We start from the raw sequence: 16952 nt of genomic DNA on the forward strand, positions 1-16952 counted from the left end.
TCAAGTGTTTTAAATTGAATCACAGGATTAAATAAAAATGTGGCTGTATGGAAATGTGCCCGTCAGCACATATAACAATAATAGAAACCTCATCTGGTGAAACATATAGGCAAAATCCTTAATCTGGTGAATATAGAGGCTATTAAAAGCTTATTTTGGTAAATATAGAGCATTGTAACGAAGCAAAGTCTCCACAATCACAATCAGCTGATTAATCGGTTATCTGCCTTTTCCAGCACCTTAGTTACCGTATCCGTCAAATCCACTATCGGTCCACCTCTATTTGGTATAATGCAAAATTTACACTTTTAACCCAAGTATTATAAAATACAGTCAAAAAGATGGATAACTAATGGATAATTATCCATCCATCTATCTTCAACCGCTTATCCGAAGTCGGGTCGCGGGGGCAGCAGCTCCAGCAGGGGCCCCAAACTTCCCTATCCCGAGCCACATTAACCAGCTCTGACTGGGCAGCCCGAGGCGTTCCCAGGCCAGTGTGGAGATGTAATCACTCCACCTAATCCTGGGTCTTCCCGAGGCCTCCTCCCAGCTGGACGTGCCTGAAACACCTCCCTAGGGAGGCTCCAGGGGCATCCTTACCAGATGCCCAAACCACCTCAACTGACTCCTTTCGACGCAAAGGAGCAGCGGCTCTACTCCGAGCTCCTCACGGATGACTGAGCTCCTCACCCTATCTCTAAGGGAGAAGCCCGCCACCCTTCTGAGGAAGCCCATTTCAGCCGCTTGTACTCGCTGACCTAGTTCTTTCGGTCATGACCCAGCCTTCATGACCATAGGTGAGGTAGGAACAAAAATTGACCGGTTGATCGAGAGCTTTGCCTTCTGGCTCAGCTCTCTTTTCAGTGACTAACGGTCGCGATAGAGCGTTCACTTGGAGTAGTATTGCTTGTATCAATCTTTATATATGCTTATTTTCTATTATCCATGTCATTTTGGTCCGTACGGATATATCAAGCATCCCTGTTTTTCTGTTTATTTGAATTAGTTGAAAGCCCGTGCCTCAGAGCGAGCTCTGGTGGAGGAGAGAAGAGAATTGGCCAACCTTCGTCAGAAGTGCGTAATCATCAAATCCCACTAATCGCATTTCACGATCGTGCATAATTGTTTTTTATTTTCAATATTGTTATTAAACGCTGATCTTTTTGCATTTATTCTGTAGGCTTGTTGTGCTCAGAGATAAAATCTCAGACATGGAGCAAACGAGTCTGTTCAAACTGAACTCTGGACCTCCAGAACGGCACATGCCACCTATGAGGAGAGGCGAGTAGATCCTCTTAAATGTTGCATTTCTTGTGTAACGTCACCACAGCAACTTCTTTCTGATTGTCCTGGTTTAATCGGTCTAAACAGGTGACTCGTACGGGCCGTCTCCTGTGAGTGGGGGGGCTCCTTCTCCTCCTCTAATGATAGAGGGTCCGGGACGCCCCCCCTCTGCACCTCTAGGGCGACGGAACGAATCGTTTGGTGAGTCATCGTTGAGTCATCTCCTCAGTTCCTTGTCTTCCCCGGTCTCCACCTCACCTACCTCTGACCTGCTCCTTCAACTAAATCCATCTCCATCCTTTTTTTTTTTTTATTCTAGCTTTGCTATTCCTGTTTTTCCTGGTTCTTCCCTCCGTTTTTCCTCTTCAGTCTGTCTTTGCATCTTTGTCACATTACAAACGTTCTCGATGTTTTCCCCTCTGAGCTTCAGAGGCCTCGGGCTGTATTTCCAGGGGCAGGATCGACTGATATTGATTCCTAATCAGTTGTTGATCTGTTTCAGGTTCACGACCCCCCTCTGACCTCCACGGGCGTTTCTCAGAGCTTGGACACCCACTGCCCTCACGACCAGGTACGTTTCAATGCATGTTTGTTAAAATGTTCCTTCTTGAAACATTGTTTTGCATATATTTGAATGAAACACTCAATGTAAAATGCCCCGAACGTTTTTGATCGATGCCACAAGTGAATCTTTGAATCAGAGTTTTGAAATAGACAGTTTAAACTGATTCACGGGAATGAATCAATCTTACCAACTCTAATGCCTTATTTTTTATTTTAATTATATTTAAATCAGAGAGACACAGTATATCCAGTATAGACACAACTGGCCCACTGGCACGGCTTTTAGTACACTTGGTGGCCAAATAGAATATTTTTTCAATGGCAGATGTGGGTACTAATTATAGGTCTGCACGGCCTTAAAATGAAGCTCCAAACCGCCCGCCCCGCCCGAACGATACCGTCACATTAGGTTCTCAGGTTGCAGACCTCTAGTACTGATATGTAGAGATATACATGATACAAATTAACAACTGCAAATCGGATGTCCACAAATGTTTTTAAAGTGAAACAAATGCTTAATTATATACAATATTTACTCAAATGAATCAGAATCAAATCATATAAGAATCAGAATCGAAAGCGTGTGAATCAGAATCGAATGGAAAGCGTGTGGATCAGAATCGAATGGAAAGCGTGTGAATCAGAATCGAATGGAAAGCGTGTGAATCAGAATCGAATGGAAAGCGTGTGAATCAGAATCGAATGGAAAGCGTGTGAATCAGAATCGAATGGAAAGCGTGTGAATCAGAATCGAATGGAAAGCGTGTGGATCAGAATCGAATGGAAAGCGTGTGCATCAGAATCGAATGGAAAGCGTGTGCATCAGAATCGAATGGAAAGCGTGTGGATCAGAATCGAATGGAAAGCGTGTGGATCAGAATCGAATGGAAAGCGTGTGAATCAGAATCGAATGGAAAGCGTGTGCATCAGAATCGAATGGAAAGCGTGTGGATCAGAATCGAATGGAAAGCGTGTGGATCAGAATCGAATGGAAAGCGTGTGCATCAGAATCGAATGGAAAGCGTGTGCATCAGAATCGAATGGAATGCGTGTGAATCAGAATTGAATAAAATAATTTTTTAATATGTAAAAAAAATTTCTACATAAATTCAATATTGAAATGAATCAGAATCAAATCGAAAGCGTGTGAATCAGAATCCAATCGACAGCGTGTCAATCAGAATTGAATAAAAAATTTCTTCATAAATTCAATATTATTCAAATTAATCAGAATCAAATCGAAAGCGTGTGAATCGAATCGAATTGAAAGCGTGTGAATCGAATCGAATTGAAAGCGTGTGAATCGAATCGAATTGAAAGCGTGTGAATCGAATCGAATTGAAAGCGTGTGAATCGAATCGAATTGAAAGCGTGTGAATCGAATCGAATTGAAAGCGTGTGAATCGAATCGAATTGAAAGCGTGTGAATCAGAATCGAATCGAAAGCTTGTGAATCAGAATCAAATCGAAAGCGTGTGCATCAGAATCGAAAGCGTGTGCATCAGAATCGAAAGCGTGTGCATCAGAATCGAAAGCGTGTGCATCAGAATCGAATGGAAAGCGTGTGCATCAGAATCGAATGGAAAGCGTGTGAATCAGAATCGAATAAAATAATTTTTTAATATGTAAAAAAAATTTCTTCATAAATTCAATATTATTGAAATGAATCAGAATCAAATCGAAAGCGTGTGAATCAGAATCGAATCGACAGCGTGTGAATCAGAATTGAATAAAAAATTTCTTCATAAATTCAATATTATTCAAATTAATCAGAATCAAATTGAAAGCGTGTGAATCAGAATCGAATTGAAAGTGTGTGAATCGAATCGAATTGAAAGCGTGTGAATCGAATCGAAAGCTTGTGAATCAGAATCGAATCGAAAGCGTGTGAATCAGAATCGAATCGAAAGCTTGTGAATCAGAATCAAATCGAAAGCGTGTGCATCAGAATCGAAAGCGTGTGCATCAGAATCGAAAGCGTGTGCATCAGAATCGAAAGCGTGTGCATCAGAATCGAAAGCGTGTGCATCAGAATCGAATGGAAAGCGTGTGCATCAGAATCGAATGGAAAGCGTGTGGATCAGAATCGAATGGAAAGCGTGTGCATCAGAATCGAATGGAAAGCGTGTGGATCAGAATCGAATGGAAAGCGTGTGCATCAGAATCGAAAGCGTGTGCATCAGAATCGAATGGAAAGCGTGTGCATCAGAATCGAAAGCGTGTGCATCAGAATCGAATGGAAAGCGTGTGCATCAGAATCGAATGGAAAGCGTGTGGATCAGAATCGAATGGAAAGCGTGTGCATCAGAATCGAATGGAAAGCGTGTGCATCAGAATCGAATGGAAAGCGTGTGCATCAGAATCGAATGGAAAGCGTGTGCATCAGAATGGAAAGCGTGTGCATCAGAATCGAAAGCGTGTGCATCAGAATCGAATCGAAAGCGTGTGCATCAGAATCGAATGGAAAGCGTGTGCATCAGAATCGAATGGAAAGCGTGTGAATCAGAATCGAATAAAATAATTTTTTAATATGTAAAAAAAATTTCTTCATAAATTCAATATTATTGAAATGAATCAGAATCAAATCGAAAGCGTGTGAATCAGAATCGAATCGACAGCGTGTGAATCAGAATTGAATAAAAAATTTCTTCATAAATTCAATATTATTCAAATTAATCAGAATCAAATTGAAAGCGTGTGAATCAGAATCGAATTGAAAGTGTGTGAATCGAATCGAATTGAAAGCGTGTGAATCGAATCGAAAGCTTGTGAATCAGAATCGAATCGAAAGCTTGTGAATCAGAATCGAATCGAAAGCTTGTGAATCAGAATCGAATCGAAAGCGTGTGAATCAGAATCGAATCGAAAGCTTGTGAATCAGAATCGAATCGAAAGCTTGTGAATCAGAATCGAATCGAAAGCGTGTGAATCAGAATCGAATCGAAAGCTTGTGAATCAGAATCGAATCGAAAGCTTGTGAATCAGAATCGAATCGAAAGCGTGTGAATCAGGATCAAATCAAATCGAAAGCGTGTGCAAAGCGTGTGCATCAGAATCGAAAGCGTGTGCATCAGAATCGAAAGCGTGTGCATCAGAATCGAAAGCGTGTGCATCAGAATCGAATCGAAAGCGTGTGCATCAGAATCGAATCGAAAGCGTGTGCATCAGAATCGAATCGAAAGCGTGTGAATCAGAATCGAAAGCGTGTGCATCAGAATCGAAAGCGTGTGCATCAGAATCGAATCGAAAGCGTGTGCATCAGAATCGAAAGCGTGTGCATCAGAATCGAATCGAAAGCGTGTGCATCGGAATCGAATCGAAAGCGTGTGCATCAGAATCGAATCGAAAGCGTGTGCATCAGAATCGAATCGAAAGCGTGTGCATCAGAATCGAATCAAATAATTTTTTAATATGTAAAAAAAATTTCTTCATAAATTCAATATTATTCAAATGAATCAGAATCAAATCGAAAGCTTGTGAATCAGAATTGAATCAAATCAATCTACAAATCAATCTTATCATTTGTTTTTTTGTTTTTAGAAATGTTCCCCCCCATGACATCATCTCCATGTGCACATGACGGACCGATGGTGAGGATCTTCATTATTGTGTGTTTGTTTGAGCTCTGATGTATTGACGTGATATCATTAAATGTCAATGGAAGGAATTCCAATCTACATTTTTATAAAAACTTTGGCCATGTAAATATTAATTTGTTCTTGTCCACTAAACCTGGTGGGGGTGTTTGCTTTAAAGCAGACCGCACCCGTCATAGAGAAGGCCGAGGCCGCCTCCGAGCAGGTCTCGTCTGACCCTGTAGAACCTGTGAGTACTGGTTTGGGGTACTGGGATGGTAATGGGCTGGTTTGTGCACTATCTGAAGTTCACTGTGATGGGCTGCCGACTACACACTTCTGACTTGGCTGTGGCTTTTACTCACGGATTTTGTCAGCTGTTTTTGGGAAGTAAAAGGCAATGATCGTGTTCTTTCGAGTCTGATAAACATTACGAGTATTTTGATGGTCAAGTAAAGTCTCTCTTTACTTTCTAATCACTGTGTGGGTCTTGTGCTCCAAACGTTTGGTATGTTTAACAAAACTCCTGTTTGTGAGAGCGTTATGGGATCAGGTGCATGGCTTTGGCCTGAAACATGCTCTACGCAAGTGCGACTTCATGCGCTGCATTTCAAAATGTGTCCAATGCATAGAATAGTGCAAATGCTTCAAGATTATAGAGGACTTGGAGTGACACTTGAAAATGAAATAAAGAAATCAATTATCAGTTTATTAAACATGAAAATGTAAATAAATAAAAAAAATCTGTTTGTTAAATTCATGTTTAAAATGTGGTTATATTACAGGTGAAACTCGAAAAATTAGAATATCGTGCAAAAGTTCATTAATTTCAGTAATTCAACTTAAAAGGTGAAACTAATATATTATGTAGACTCATTACAAGCAAAGTAAGATATTTCAAGCCTTTATTTGATATAATTTTTATGATTATGGCTTACAGCTTATGAAAACCCCAAATTCAGAATCTCAGAAAATTAGAATATTACATTAAATCAAAAAAAAAAAATGATTTTAAATACAGAAATGTCGGCCCTCTGAAAAGTATAATCATGCATATGTACTCAGTACTTGGTTTGGGCCCCTTTTGCATTAATTACTGCCTCAATGCGGCGTGGCATGGATGCTATCAGCCTGTGGCACTGCTGAGGTGTTATGGAAGACCAAGATGCTTCAATAGCGGCCTTCAGCTCTTCTGCATTGTTTGGTCTCATGTCTCTCATCTTTCTCTTGGCAATGCCCCATAGATTCTCTGTGGGGTTCAGGTCAGGTGAGTTTGCTGGCCAATCAAGCACAGTAATACCATGGTCATTGAACCAGGTTTTGGTACTTTTGGCAGTGTGGGCAGGTGCCAAGTCCTGATGGAAAATGAAGTCAGCATCTCCATAAAGCTTGTCTGCTGAAGGAAGCATGAAGTGCTCTAAAATGTCCCGGTAGACGGCTGCGTTGACTCTGGACTTAATAAAGCACAGTGGACCAACACCAGCCGATGACATGGCTCCCCAAACCAACACAGACTGTGGAAACTTCACACTGGACTTCAAGCATCTTGGATTGTGTGCCTCTCCATTCTTCCTCCAGACTCTGGGACCTTGGTTTCCAAATGAGATGTAAAATTTGCTCTCATCAGAAAAGAGGACTTTGGACCACTGAGCAACAGTCCAGTTCTTTTTTTCTTTAGCCCAGGTAAGACGTTTGACATTTGAAGCCCATGTCCAGGACCCGTCTGTGTGTGGTGGCTCTTGATGCAGTAACTCCAGCCTCAGTCCACTCCTTGTGAAGCTCCCCACACATTTGAATGGCCTTTTCCTGACAATCCTCTCCAGGCTACGGTCATCCCTGCTGCTTGTGCACCTTTTTCTTCCACACTTTTCCCTTCCACTTAACTTTCTATTAATGTGCTTTGATACAGCACTTTGAGAACATCCAACTTCTTTTGCAATTACCTTTTGAGGCTTTCCCTCCTTGTGGAGGGTGTCAATGATGGTTTTCTGCACAACTGTCAGGTCAGCAGTCTTCCCCATGATTGTGAATTCAACTGAACCAGACTGAGAGACCATTTAAAGGCTCAGGAACCCTTTGCAGGTGTTTAGCTGATTAGAGTGTGACACTTTGAGCCTATAATACTGAACCTTTTCACAATATTCTAATTTTCTGAGATTCTGAATTTGGGGTTTTCATAAGCTGTAAGCCATAATCATCAAAATTATATCAAATAAAGGCTTGAAATATCTTACTTTGCTTGTAATGAGTCTATATAATATATTAGTTTCACCTTTTAAGTTGAATTACTGAAATGAATGAACTTTTGCACGATATTCTAATTTTTCGAGTTTCACCTGTAATATAACTAAATAATAAATCAATTATTTTTAAATGGACAAATTTAAAATAAATGTTTTATTTTTTTTGTTATTTAATCTTTTGAAATGTATTTAAATATAACAATATGAAAAATTAATTATTTTTAAATGGACCAATAAATAAGACTTATTTGAAACAATTTAATTCATATATTAAAATGCATTTAAATAAAAAATAAAATAATTAATTTGTAATAATGAATGTTTTAAATGTAGTTCAATTTAACAATAAAATAATTCATTTTTTAAACATTAAAATAATGAATTTTTTTAATGTAGTTAAATTTAACAATAAAATCATTAATCAGTAAACAATAAAATTATTAATATTTTGAAATGTAGTTAAATATGAAAATAATCATTTTTAAATGGAGACATAAATGATTTTTGTATTAATTTATTTGATCTTTTCAAATGTAGTTAAATATACCAATAAAATAAATAATTAAAAAATCCAAATGGTAAATCAAAAATGTAATTTACTACCATTTTTGTTTGAATTAATACGTTGATAACTGATATTCATTTAATATGAATATAATTGGTCTGGCATCCATGTCTGTGTTTGTGTATTTAGAGGATGTTTCTGGCCGTACAGTGTTTCATTGACGTCTGCTTGGGTCGTGTAACTGGAAACCTTCGTAAAACCTTCGTAAAACCTCATCAGTTTGTCCTGAGTTTACCGTAATCTCTTCTGTCTTCTGTTTCAGCTGTCTAAATCTCAGAGCCAAGGCTCCTTCCTGCCGTCGCCCATCCGGGACTCTCCTGCCCCGTCACAGAGTCCACCAATAAAGTCATATGGACCCCCAATCATGGGTGGACCGGTTCCGCCGAACGGCCTTCCTCCCATGATGCCCCCTGGCCATCCCCTCGGCCCTGATCCGCGCTTCAGACCACTGCCCATGGATTCTTATGGCCCGCCTCCGATTGGCCCATATGGACCAGTACCGCCACCTTTTGGTGAGAGCCTGTCATTGCACCCACAGCTGTTACTGCCAGTCGATTGACAGTTTTTGCATTGGACGTTTATCCGGGGTGCCTAAAGTTTTTGGGGTGCCCAGACCTCCATGTGGAGCATATTTGTAATATTCCTTGCATTAAGACACCAAAATGGAAATATTAGGAACAAAATCACAACGTGAAATCGCAGTTTCACTTTTTGTAAAAATGCAAAATATTGTTTCATGGCCACGCCTTTTTTTAAAAAAATTTTTTTTTAAATAATTTGTATAGTAATACATAAATATTGTAGAATATTATGGAGATATGGAAATATTTTAAGACATGGTGACAACTTTAATATTTATTTGTTATTTAATATTCATTTGACTTTCTTTATTATATATATATACAGTGAGGAAAATAAGTATTTGAACACCCTGCTATTTTGCAAGTTCTCCCACTTGGAAATCATGGAGGGGTCTGAAATTGTCATCATAGGTGCATGTCCACTGTGAGAGACATAATCTAAAAAAAAATCCAGAAATCACAATGTATGATTTTTTAACTATTTATTTGTATGATACAGCTGCAAATAAGTATTTGAACACCTGTCTATCAGCTAGAATTCTGACCCTCAAAGACCTGTTAGTCTGCCTTTAAAATGTCCACCTCCACTCCATTTATTATCCTAAATTAGATGCACCTGTTTGAGGTCGTTAGCTGCATAAAGACACCTGTCCACCCCATCCAATCAGTAAGAATCCAACTACTAACATGGCCAAGACCAAAGAGCTGTCCAAAGACACTAGAGACAAAATTGTACACCTCCACAAGGCTGGAAAGTGCTACGGGGAAATTGCCAAGCAGCTTGGTGAAAAAAGGTCCACTGTTGGAGCAATCATTAGAAAATGGAAGAAGCTAAACATGACTGTCAATCTCCCTCGGACTGGGGCTCCATGCAAGATCTCACCTCGTGTGGTCTCAATGATCCTAAGAAAGGTGAGAAATCAGCCCAGAACTACACGGGAGGAGCTGGTCAATGACCTGAAAAGAGCTGGGACCACCGTTTCCAAGGTTACTGTTGGTAATACACTAAGGCGTCATGGTTTGAAATCATGCATGGCACGGAAGGTTCCCCTGCTTAACCAGCACATGTCAAGGCCCGTCTTAAGTTTGCCAATGACCATTTGGATGATCCAGAGGAGTCATGGGAGAAAGTCATGTGGTCAGATGAGACCAAAATATAACTTTTTGGTCATAATTCCACTAACCGTGTTTGGAGGAAGAAGAATGATGAGTACCATCCCAAGAACACCATCCCTACTGTGAAGCATGGGGGTGGTAGCATCATGCTTTGGGGGTGTTTTTCTGCACATGGGACAGGGCTGACTGCACTGTATTAAGGAGAGGATGACCGGGGCCATGTATTGCGAGATTTTGGGGAACAACCTCCTTCCCTCAGTTAGAGCATTGAAGATGGGTCGAGGCTGGGTCTTCCAACATGACAATGACCCGAAGCAGACAGCCAGGATAACCAAGGAGTGGCTCTGTAAGAAGCATATCAAGGTTCTGGCGTGGCCTAGCCAGTCTCCAGACCTAAACCCAGTAGAGAATCTTTGGAGGAGCTCAAACTCCGTGTTTCTCAGCGACAGCCCAGAAACCTGACTGATCTAGAGAAGATCTGTGTGGAGGAGTGGGCCAAAATCCCTCCTGCAGTGTGTGCAAACCTGGTGAAAATCTACAGGAAACGTTTGACCTCTGTAATTGCAAACAAAGGCTACTGTACCAAATATTAACATTGATTTTCTCAGGTGTTCAAATACTTATTTGCAGCTGTATCATACAAATAAATAGTTAAAAAATCATACATTGTGATTTCTGGATTTTTTTTTTTAGATTATGTCTCTCACAGTGGACATGCACCTATGATGACAATTTCAGACCCCTCCATGATTTCTAAGTGGGAGAACTTGCAAAATAGCAGGGTGTTCAAATACTTATTTTCCTCACTGTATAGATATATATATTAGGGCTGTCAATCGATTACATTTTTTTTATTTAATTCATTAAATTATGTGCCGATTAATTAATTGCATATATAAATATTTGCTAAAAAAGCCCCTCATATAATATAATGATTTAATCATTCGTGTTTTAATCATTATATTACATTGTAATGTTTACATGTTACATTCTAAAAAAAATAATAATACAGATAATTAAAATGTATGCCCTCATTGTGACACGAGTAAAGAATTAAAGACTGTTACACTTTACAACAAGGTTCCATTTGACAACCAGAACTAACAATGAACAATACATTTATTAATCTAGTTGATGTTCATTTCAACATATAAACTGTACTTTTATTAAATCAATAGTTGTTTATGCACTATGAACTAACATTAACAAAGATTAATAAATGCTGTAAACATTATATTGTTAATTGTTTGTTCATGATACCAAATGTAAACAAATGGAACCTTATTGTAAAGTGTCGCCAATAAGACAATACAAAAAGCGTCTTTAGAATACAATGTATTGTTTATTTGCATATTATTGATCATAAGTCAATCATTGGCACACAGTTCACATCAATCCATTTCACAAGTGAATTTGTCAATCAGTCGGAGGTTTATTATGAGGGCTTGTTTAAGGACCATCAATGTTAAACTGCGTCGGAGCGTCTCACTTTGGTTGCGTTGCATCATAAACACTGTTTTTAGGTCACTGTGTCAAGTTAAATGTAGTTTAATACTTATAAAAACAGGTCTTGAGATCCCTGCGTTCAGATTTGTGCTCCATTAAGCTGTTTAAACGCAAGTGCGGATCCGTCTTTGTTGTGTTGTCGCCATCGATTGTGGTTTGTTCTCTGTATAAGCTGCACGTTGCCTATAGAGCTGAAGTTTCACTTACTGCCCCCTGGAGAAAACAGGTGGTACTACAAGCTTGAGTTACTCCGGAATCTTCTTTATGATTCATTGTGTAATTTTTTTTTAATGCATTATCTTTTATCTAATTAATCTACATCTACAGTATATATTAATAGAAAAATATAAACAGCAGTGTTTACATATGTTGTTTACTGCCACATGGGGAAACATAATGTCCAAATAAATGCATAAAAATCAATGTGGCACGTTATTGATTACATAATAAAACAACAACCAAATGGAAAATATTATAAATATATTCTTTTCTTCCAATGTGTCACGCCCAATTCCTAATGCGCTCTTAAGTCCTCGTGGTGGCGTAGTGACTCGCCTCAATCCGGGTTGCATAGGACGAATCTCAGTTGCCTCCGCGTCGTTACCGCGGAGACGTAGCGCCTGTGGAGGCTTCACGCCATCTACCGCGGCATCCACACACAACTCACCACACGCCCCACCGAGAACCACATTATAGCGACCACAAGGAGGTTACCCCATGTGACAATACCCTCCCTAGCAACCGGGCCAATTTGGTTGCCTAGGAGACCCAGCTGGAGTCACTCAGCACACCCTGGATTCAAACTCCAGGAGTGGTAGCCAGCGTCTTTACCACTGAGCTACCCAGGCCAAATATACCCAATATTCCAGGTCAAGTTAAGATCAAACAACAGCACTAACAATGGAAGTCAATTGGGCCAATCTAAAAATGTGTGTTAACATGATTTTAGTGTGATAAAATCACATACTAACCAATTTTACAACTTTATTGCCATGACGACATAATGCCATAAACCCTAAAACTACAGTAAAATTGATGACAGTTAATGTAAGTCCTTTTCTAAAATAAGCTTCACATTTATGCATTTTAAATCCGCCAAATATTGTCCGCATTGACTTCGGTTGTAAACGTGTCACTGTAAACACAGAAGTACATCACGCACCCCTTGTTACTTTTGAACTGCATGAATCATTATTCACACTGTAGAGAAAACTATCATCGTTATTACTATTATTGATTTATTTTTTCTTAGGTCGAGGCCCACCGATGCGAGACATGGGCCCGCTCCCCCCACCACCTGAATTTTATGGACCTCGAGGGCTTCCTCCTCGGCCTTTCCCTCCCGGACCTCTCCGCCCCTGGATCGATGGTTCCACCACTGTATGGGGGCCGAGGCTTCCGGGACCCCTCCACTAACAGCTCAGACCTCCAGGGACGGTGAGGAGAACGCCACATTAGCCAACAACCCCCGCACCGATCACTTCCATCAGCAGGGGGCGCCGCAGGATTCGGAAAACTCCGCAATGGCGGAACCTTGAACCAACTTTTACCTGAACAATTTCACCAGGCTTGACTTCATGATGTTCTTTGTTTGGTCCTGATTCTTTTCAATATTTAAACATCAAAACGCCACATTTGTTTCGGGTGAGAGGAAAAACTCTTTTTGCTTGCTATGTTTGTTTTGTTTATTTCAATAACACATTTGTGACCGAAATTGAGGGTTTTGATTTTATACGTTTGCAAACCTTTCCTATGGAAAAAGTTTGATTTAATATACATTTAATTGTTTTATTTTCCGCAATGAAACTGTATGTTGTCATGTGGGAAATCATTTAAACCAACCTGACGTAAATATATTCATGAAGCCATATACTCATGCCTTTAATACGAGAGGACTCTGAGGAGAATTTAAATATTTTTATGCCTTTTTCACCAATTGTGAACACATATTTCTGTTCAGCTGCTTTTAGTTCGATGATTTGCCGGCTCACCTGTGTGTTGTGTCTGTTAATGTTTGTTGTACATCTGTTCTTATGATCTCTTTTCCAAGAGGAAAGGCACATATGCTGTCATATTGACAAAGTATTTGTACATTTCTTTCAGATGCATATACAATAAAAATATTCTCGGAAATCAAACATTGCTAGCGTAACAAATACCAAAATTTTGTGCACTTTCATGTTACCGCAATAGTCGACAGGTGACCTAGAGTACATAAATCGTCTGTATACCATGTGATTGTATTAATTGATGTTGGACGATAAAGTTTTTGCAGAGTCGTGATTGTGCGAAAATTACAGAAACTTTACAGGCAATTTTGCAGATTGAGTTACGTGTAAATTGTTCGGTAAAGCATTCTTGTGTAAATTGCTCCATTGGTTTTTAATAACAATTTATGCAATTATTTTTACTGAACCGTCACATTTAATGCAACAGATTTCCAAATTGTTTGTAATGCCATTCTTATTGTAAATTGTTGCATTCAGTTCAATCTGACTAATATTTATCACAGTTCACAGAATTTATTTGTATGTGACACTTAACGTAAGAATAGTTTTACTGAACAATTTACACATTCGTCAAATTCAGTTTACGTGAATTAACTCAATAATTGTTTTACAAAAATACAATAAACAACAGGTAAATTATTTGCTTTTCAATTTACAGCATTAACGTAAGAATGGTTTTACAAACAATTTAAACATTCAGTTCGCGTGAATTAACGTAAGAGTGGTTTTACGAACAATTTACACATTCGTCAAATTCAGTTAGCGTGAAAAATGCAAAAAAACAACAGTATATTATTTGCTTTACAATTTACAGAATTAACGTAAGAATAGTTTTACGAACAATTTACACATTCGTCAAATTCAGTTCGCGTGAATTAACGTAAGAATGGTTTTACGAACAATTTACACATTCGTCAAATTCAGTTCGCGTGAATTAACGTAAGAGTGGTTTTACGAACAATTTACACATTCGTCAAATTCAGTTAGCGTGAAAAATGCAAAAAAAAAACAAAACAACAGTATATTATTTGCTTTACAATTTACAGAATTAACGTAAGAATAATTTTACGAACAATTTACACATTCGTCAAATTCAGTTAGCGTGAAAAATGCAAAAAAACAACAGTATATTATTTGCTTTACAATTTACAGAATTAACGTAAGAATAGTTTTACGAACAATTTACACATTCGTCAAATTCAGTTTGCGTGAATTAATGCAATAATTGTTTTACAAAAATACAACAAACAGGTAAATTACTCTCTTTACAATTTACAGAATTAACGTAAGAATGTTTTAACGAACTACTTAAATATTTGTTCTCACTTTTCACAAATGATGCCCAATGAACGATGTTTTCTAGTGTTTTGATTCAATTCTCTCAAAAACTCTGTCGTTATCATATTGGCATATAGTGTTTCCTTTGATATTAGAGTAAATTATTTCAGGAAGTGTGTTGAAAGGATGTATTTTGTGCGTAGTAAGAGTGTCTTTATCATGTGTGAAAATCTTAGGGAAGAAATTGTTAAAAAAATGAAAAAAATGTGGCATTAAATTCATGGGAATGAGTGAGTTTAAATAAAGCAGCTTTCCCTTCTAGCTCATGTTGTAAGACAATTCTAAGATGTGTTTACTGGGAAATAAAGATTTATGTGTCATTCACTTCAACATATTTTCCCCTATTGCTAATATAATCAAGTATACATATATGTACAGTATATAAGGCTGAATCTCACAAACACAGTCCAGGTCACATTTCACCCCAAAAATCTAAAGATACTGGAAATTATATTTTGCATAAAGACAATTCAGCAATTTAGCATATCTGCTAGTTTCAAAACTTAAGCATTAAACATCTTTGTTATATTATAAGGGAAAGTTTCCCTAGTCATCGTGTCAAATATGTTACGGACAAACTGCCATTACAAACACTGATTAAATGCTACACTTCAAGTAACGCACATCATTATGTGTTTCATTTATTCTGCCATATGTGCAGTCAATCTTTATAAATAATGTAAAGAATTGTGTGTTTTTGCGATGTTTCCAGCATGGTCACTAATGTACTCCTTGACAATATGCAATTGTAGTTAAAATACTGAAAAAAAAATATTAACTTGCTTTATGTGTTCAAAATGTCCCTCACAGAGGAAATGACATCACATGATGCTGGTCACATGGTTTGGGGGTATTATTTAGTAACTTAGTTGACAGAACTTTTGTGGACGAATAAAATAAGATAATTTTTTTAAATCTCAGATTCAATCTAAAAAGTACTATTTTTCTGAAGTGTTTAGATTTTTTTAATTAAATGTAGATAACGTTGACTTGAACCTTTTTATTTATTATTGTGAACTTAAGACTCAATCACTTCAAAAACTAATATTGCAAAAAACTGGCCATCAGGAAACATTGTGGCAATTTCAAACAAAATATCTGTGATACAACATGATGTATAAATTCTTCACAGAAATTCAACACTTATTTAGATTTGATCTATAGTTCTCATAGTCTCTGAGGTTTAACCCTTGTGCGACCTTCAGGTCATTTTTGTCTTTTTCATTTTAGGTTTTTTTCTATGATATTAAGCTTTCATTCCGGAGCCCTGGCTTCAAAAATGTAATTTTTTTTAAATTTATATTTTCCACCAGATGGCGCCATTTTTCTCCTGTTTATCCTATGGAGCAAATACAAGCTTTTCCCCTATTCTCTGTTTACTGTATTATAGAGACCTGCAGGACAACTGAATACATGATGCCGGCAGCTAAATTTGTGTGAGTGTGTCGGTATGGATGTCAGAGTCTCTTTTGTATTTGTGTTTTAAGAAATGTGTGTGTGTAAAAACAACAGTGGCATCATGTAAACAAACTGGCATTTAAAGGGTTAAAATCCTGAAAATTACATTTTTTTTAATCTGCACAAAAAATAATTATGCATAAAAATCAATATTGTTGCTAATCATATCCCAGACTGTGGTTCCCCCCTTAGCATATTATTGTATATGGAAAATAATAATAATAATAAAAAAAAAAAATTATTTTCATAAAAAACAACAGAGGCATTATGTAAACAAACTGGCATTGAAAGGGATAAAATCCTGAAAATGAAAGAATATTTGGTAGCTATGATCAGGACTGTTGTTGGATAAAAAAATTTACTCGTTATGCATAATTCAACGTTATGCTAATGTTTTAAGCACCACACTCCTCGCTCTCTCTCATCTATCTGCATGCAGTCAGAATTCATGTCAAGATTGCAATGCTGGAGTGTGTGTGTGCGTGCGCGCGCCCGCGAGAGAGAGGCGCGTGCGAAAACATATTTATCCAACCCCACTTCAAAACAGTCTGTGGGTTCCATCTTTTGGACATTAATCATATCGCATTGGTTTTCATTTCTTGTCCTCAGAGCCAGAGTTACATATCTCTACATTGATTAAAAAAGAAAATCAAATGTGTTTTTAATGGTAGTATTATTTTATACGGAAATCAATTATTTATAATTCAGAT

At 37.9% G+C, this 16952-nt stretch overlaps 1 protein-coding gene across 1 annotated transcript in view; it reads left to right on the forward strand.

Annotated features, from left to right (window-relative positions):
- mia3 (MIA SH3 domain ER export factor 3) overlaps positions 1-14659 on the forward strand; it is a 39627-nt gene extending 24968 nt beyond the window's left edge. Inside the window, 10 exon segments of the mRNA XM_052095488.1 lie at positions 1010-1077; positions 1184-1284; positions 1375-1488; positions 1790-1858; positions 5392-5441; positions 5608-5676; positions 8497-8746; positions 12690-12789; positions 12791-12835; positions 12837-14659. Coding sequence (XP_051951448.1) covers positions 1010-1077; positions 1184-1284; positions 1375-1488; positions 1790-1858; positions 5392-5441; positions 5608-5676; positions 8497-8746; positions 12690-12789; positions 12791-12835; positions 12837-12975 — 1005 coding nt within the window. The 3' untranslated portion in view covers positions 12976-14659.
- Positions 14660-16952: the final 2293 nt, after the last annotated feature.

The sequence above is a fragment of the Xyrauchen texanus genome, chromosome 28 (genome assembly GCF_025860055.1).
Source record: "Xyrauchen texanus isolate HMW12.3.18 chromosome 28, RBS_HiC_50CHRs, whole genome shotgun sequence".
Taxonomy (NCBI): Eukaryota; Metazoa; Chordata; class Actinopteri; order Cypriniformes; family Catostomidae; genus Xyrauchen; species Xyrauchen texanus.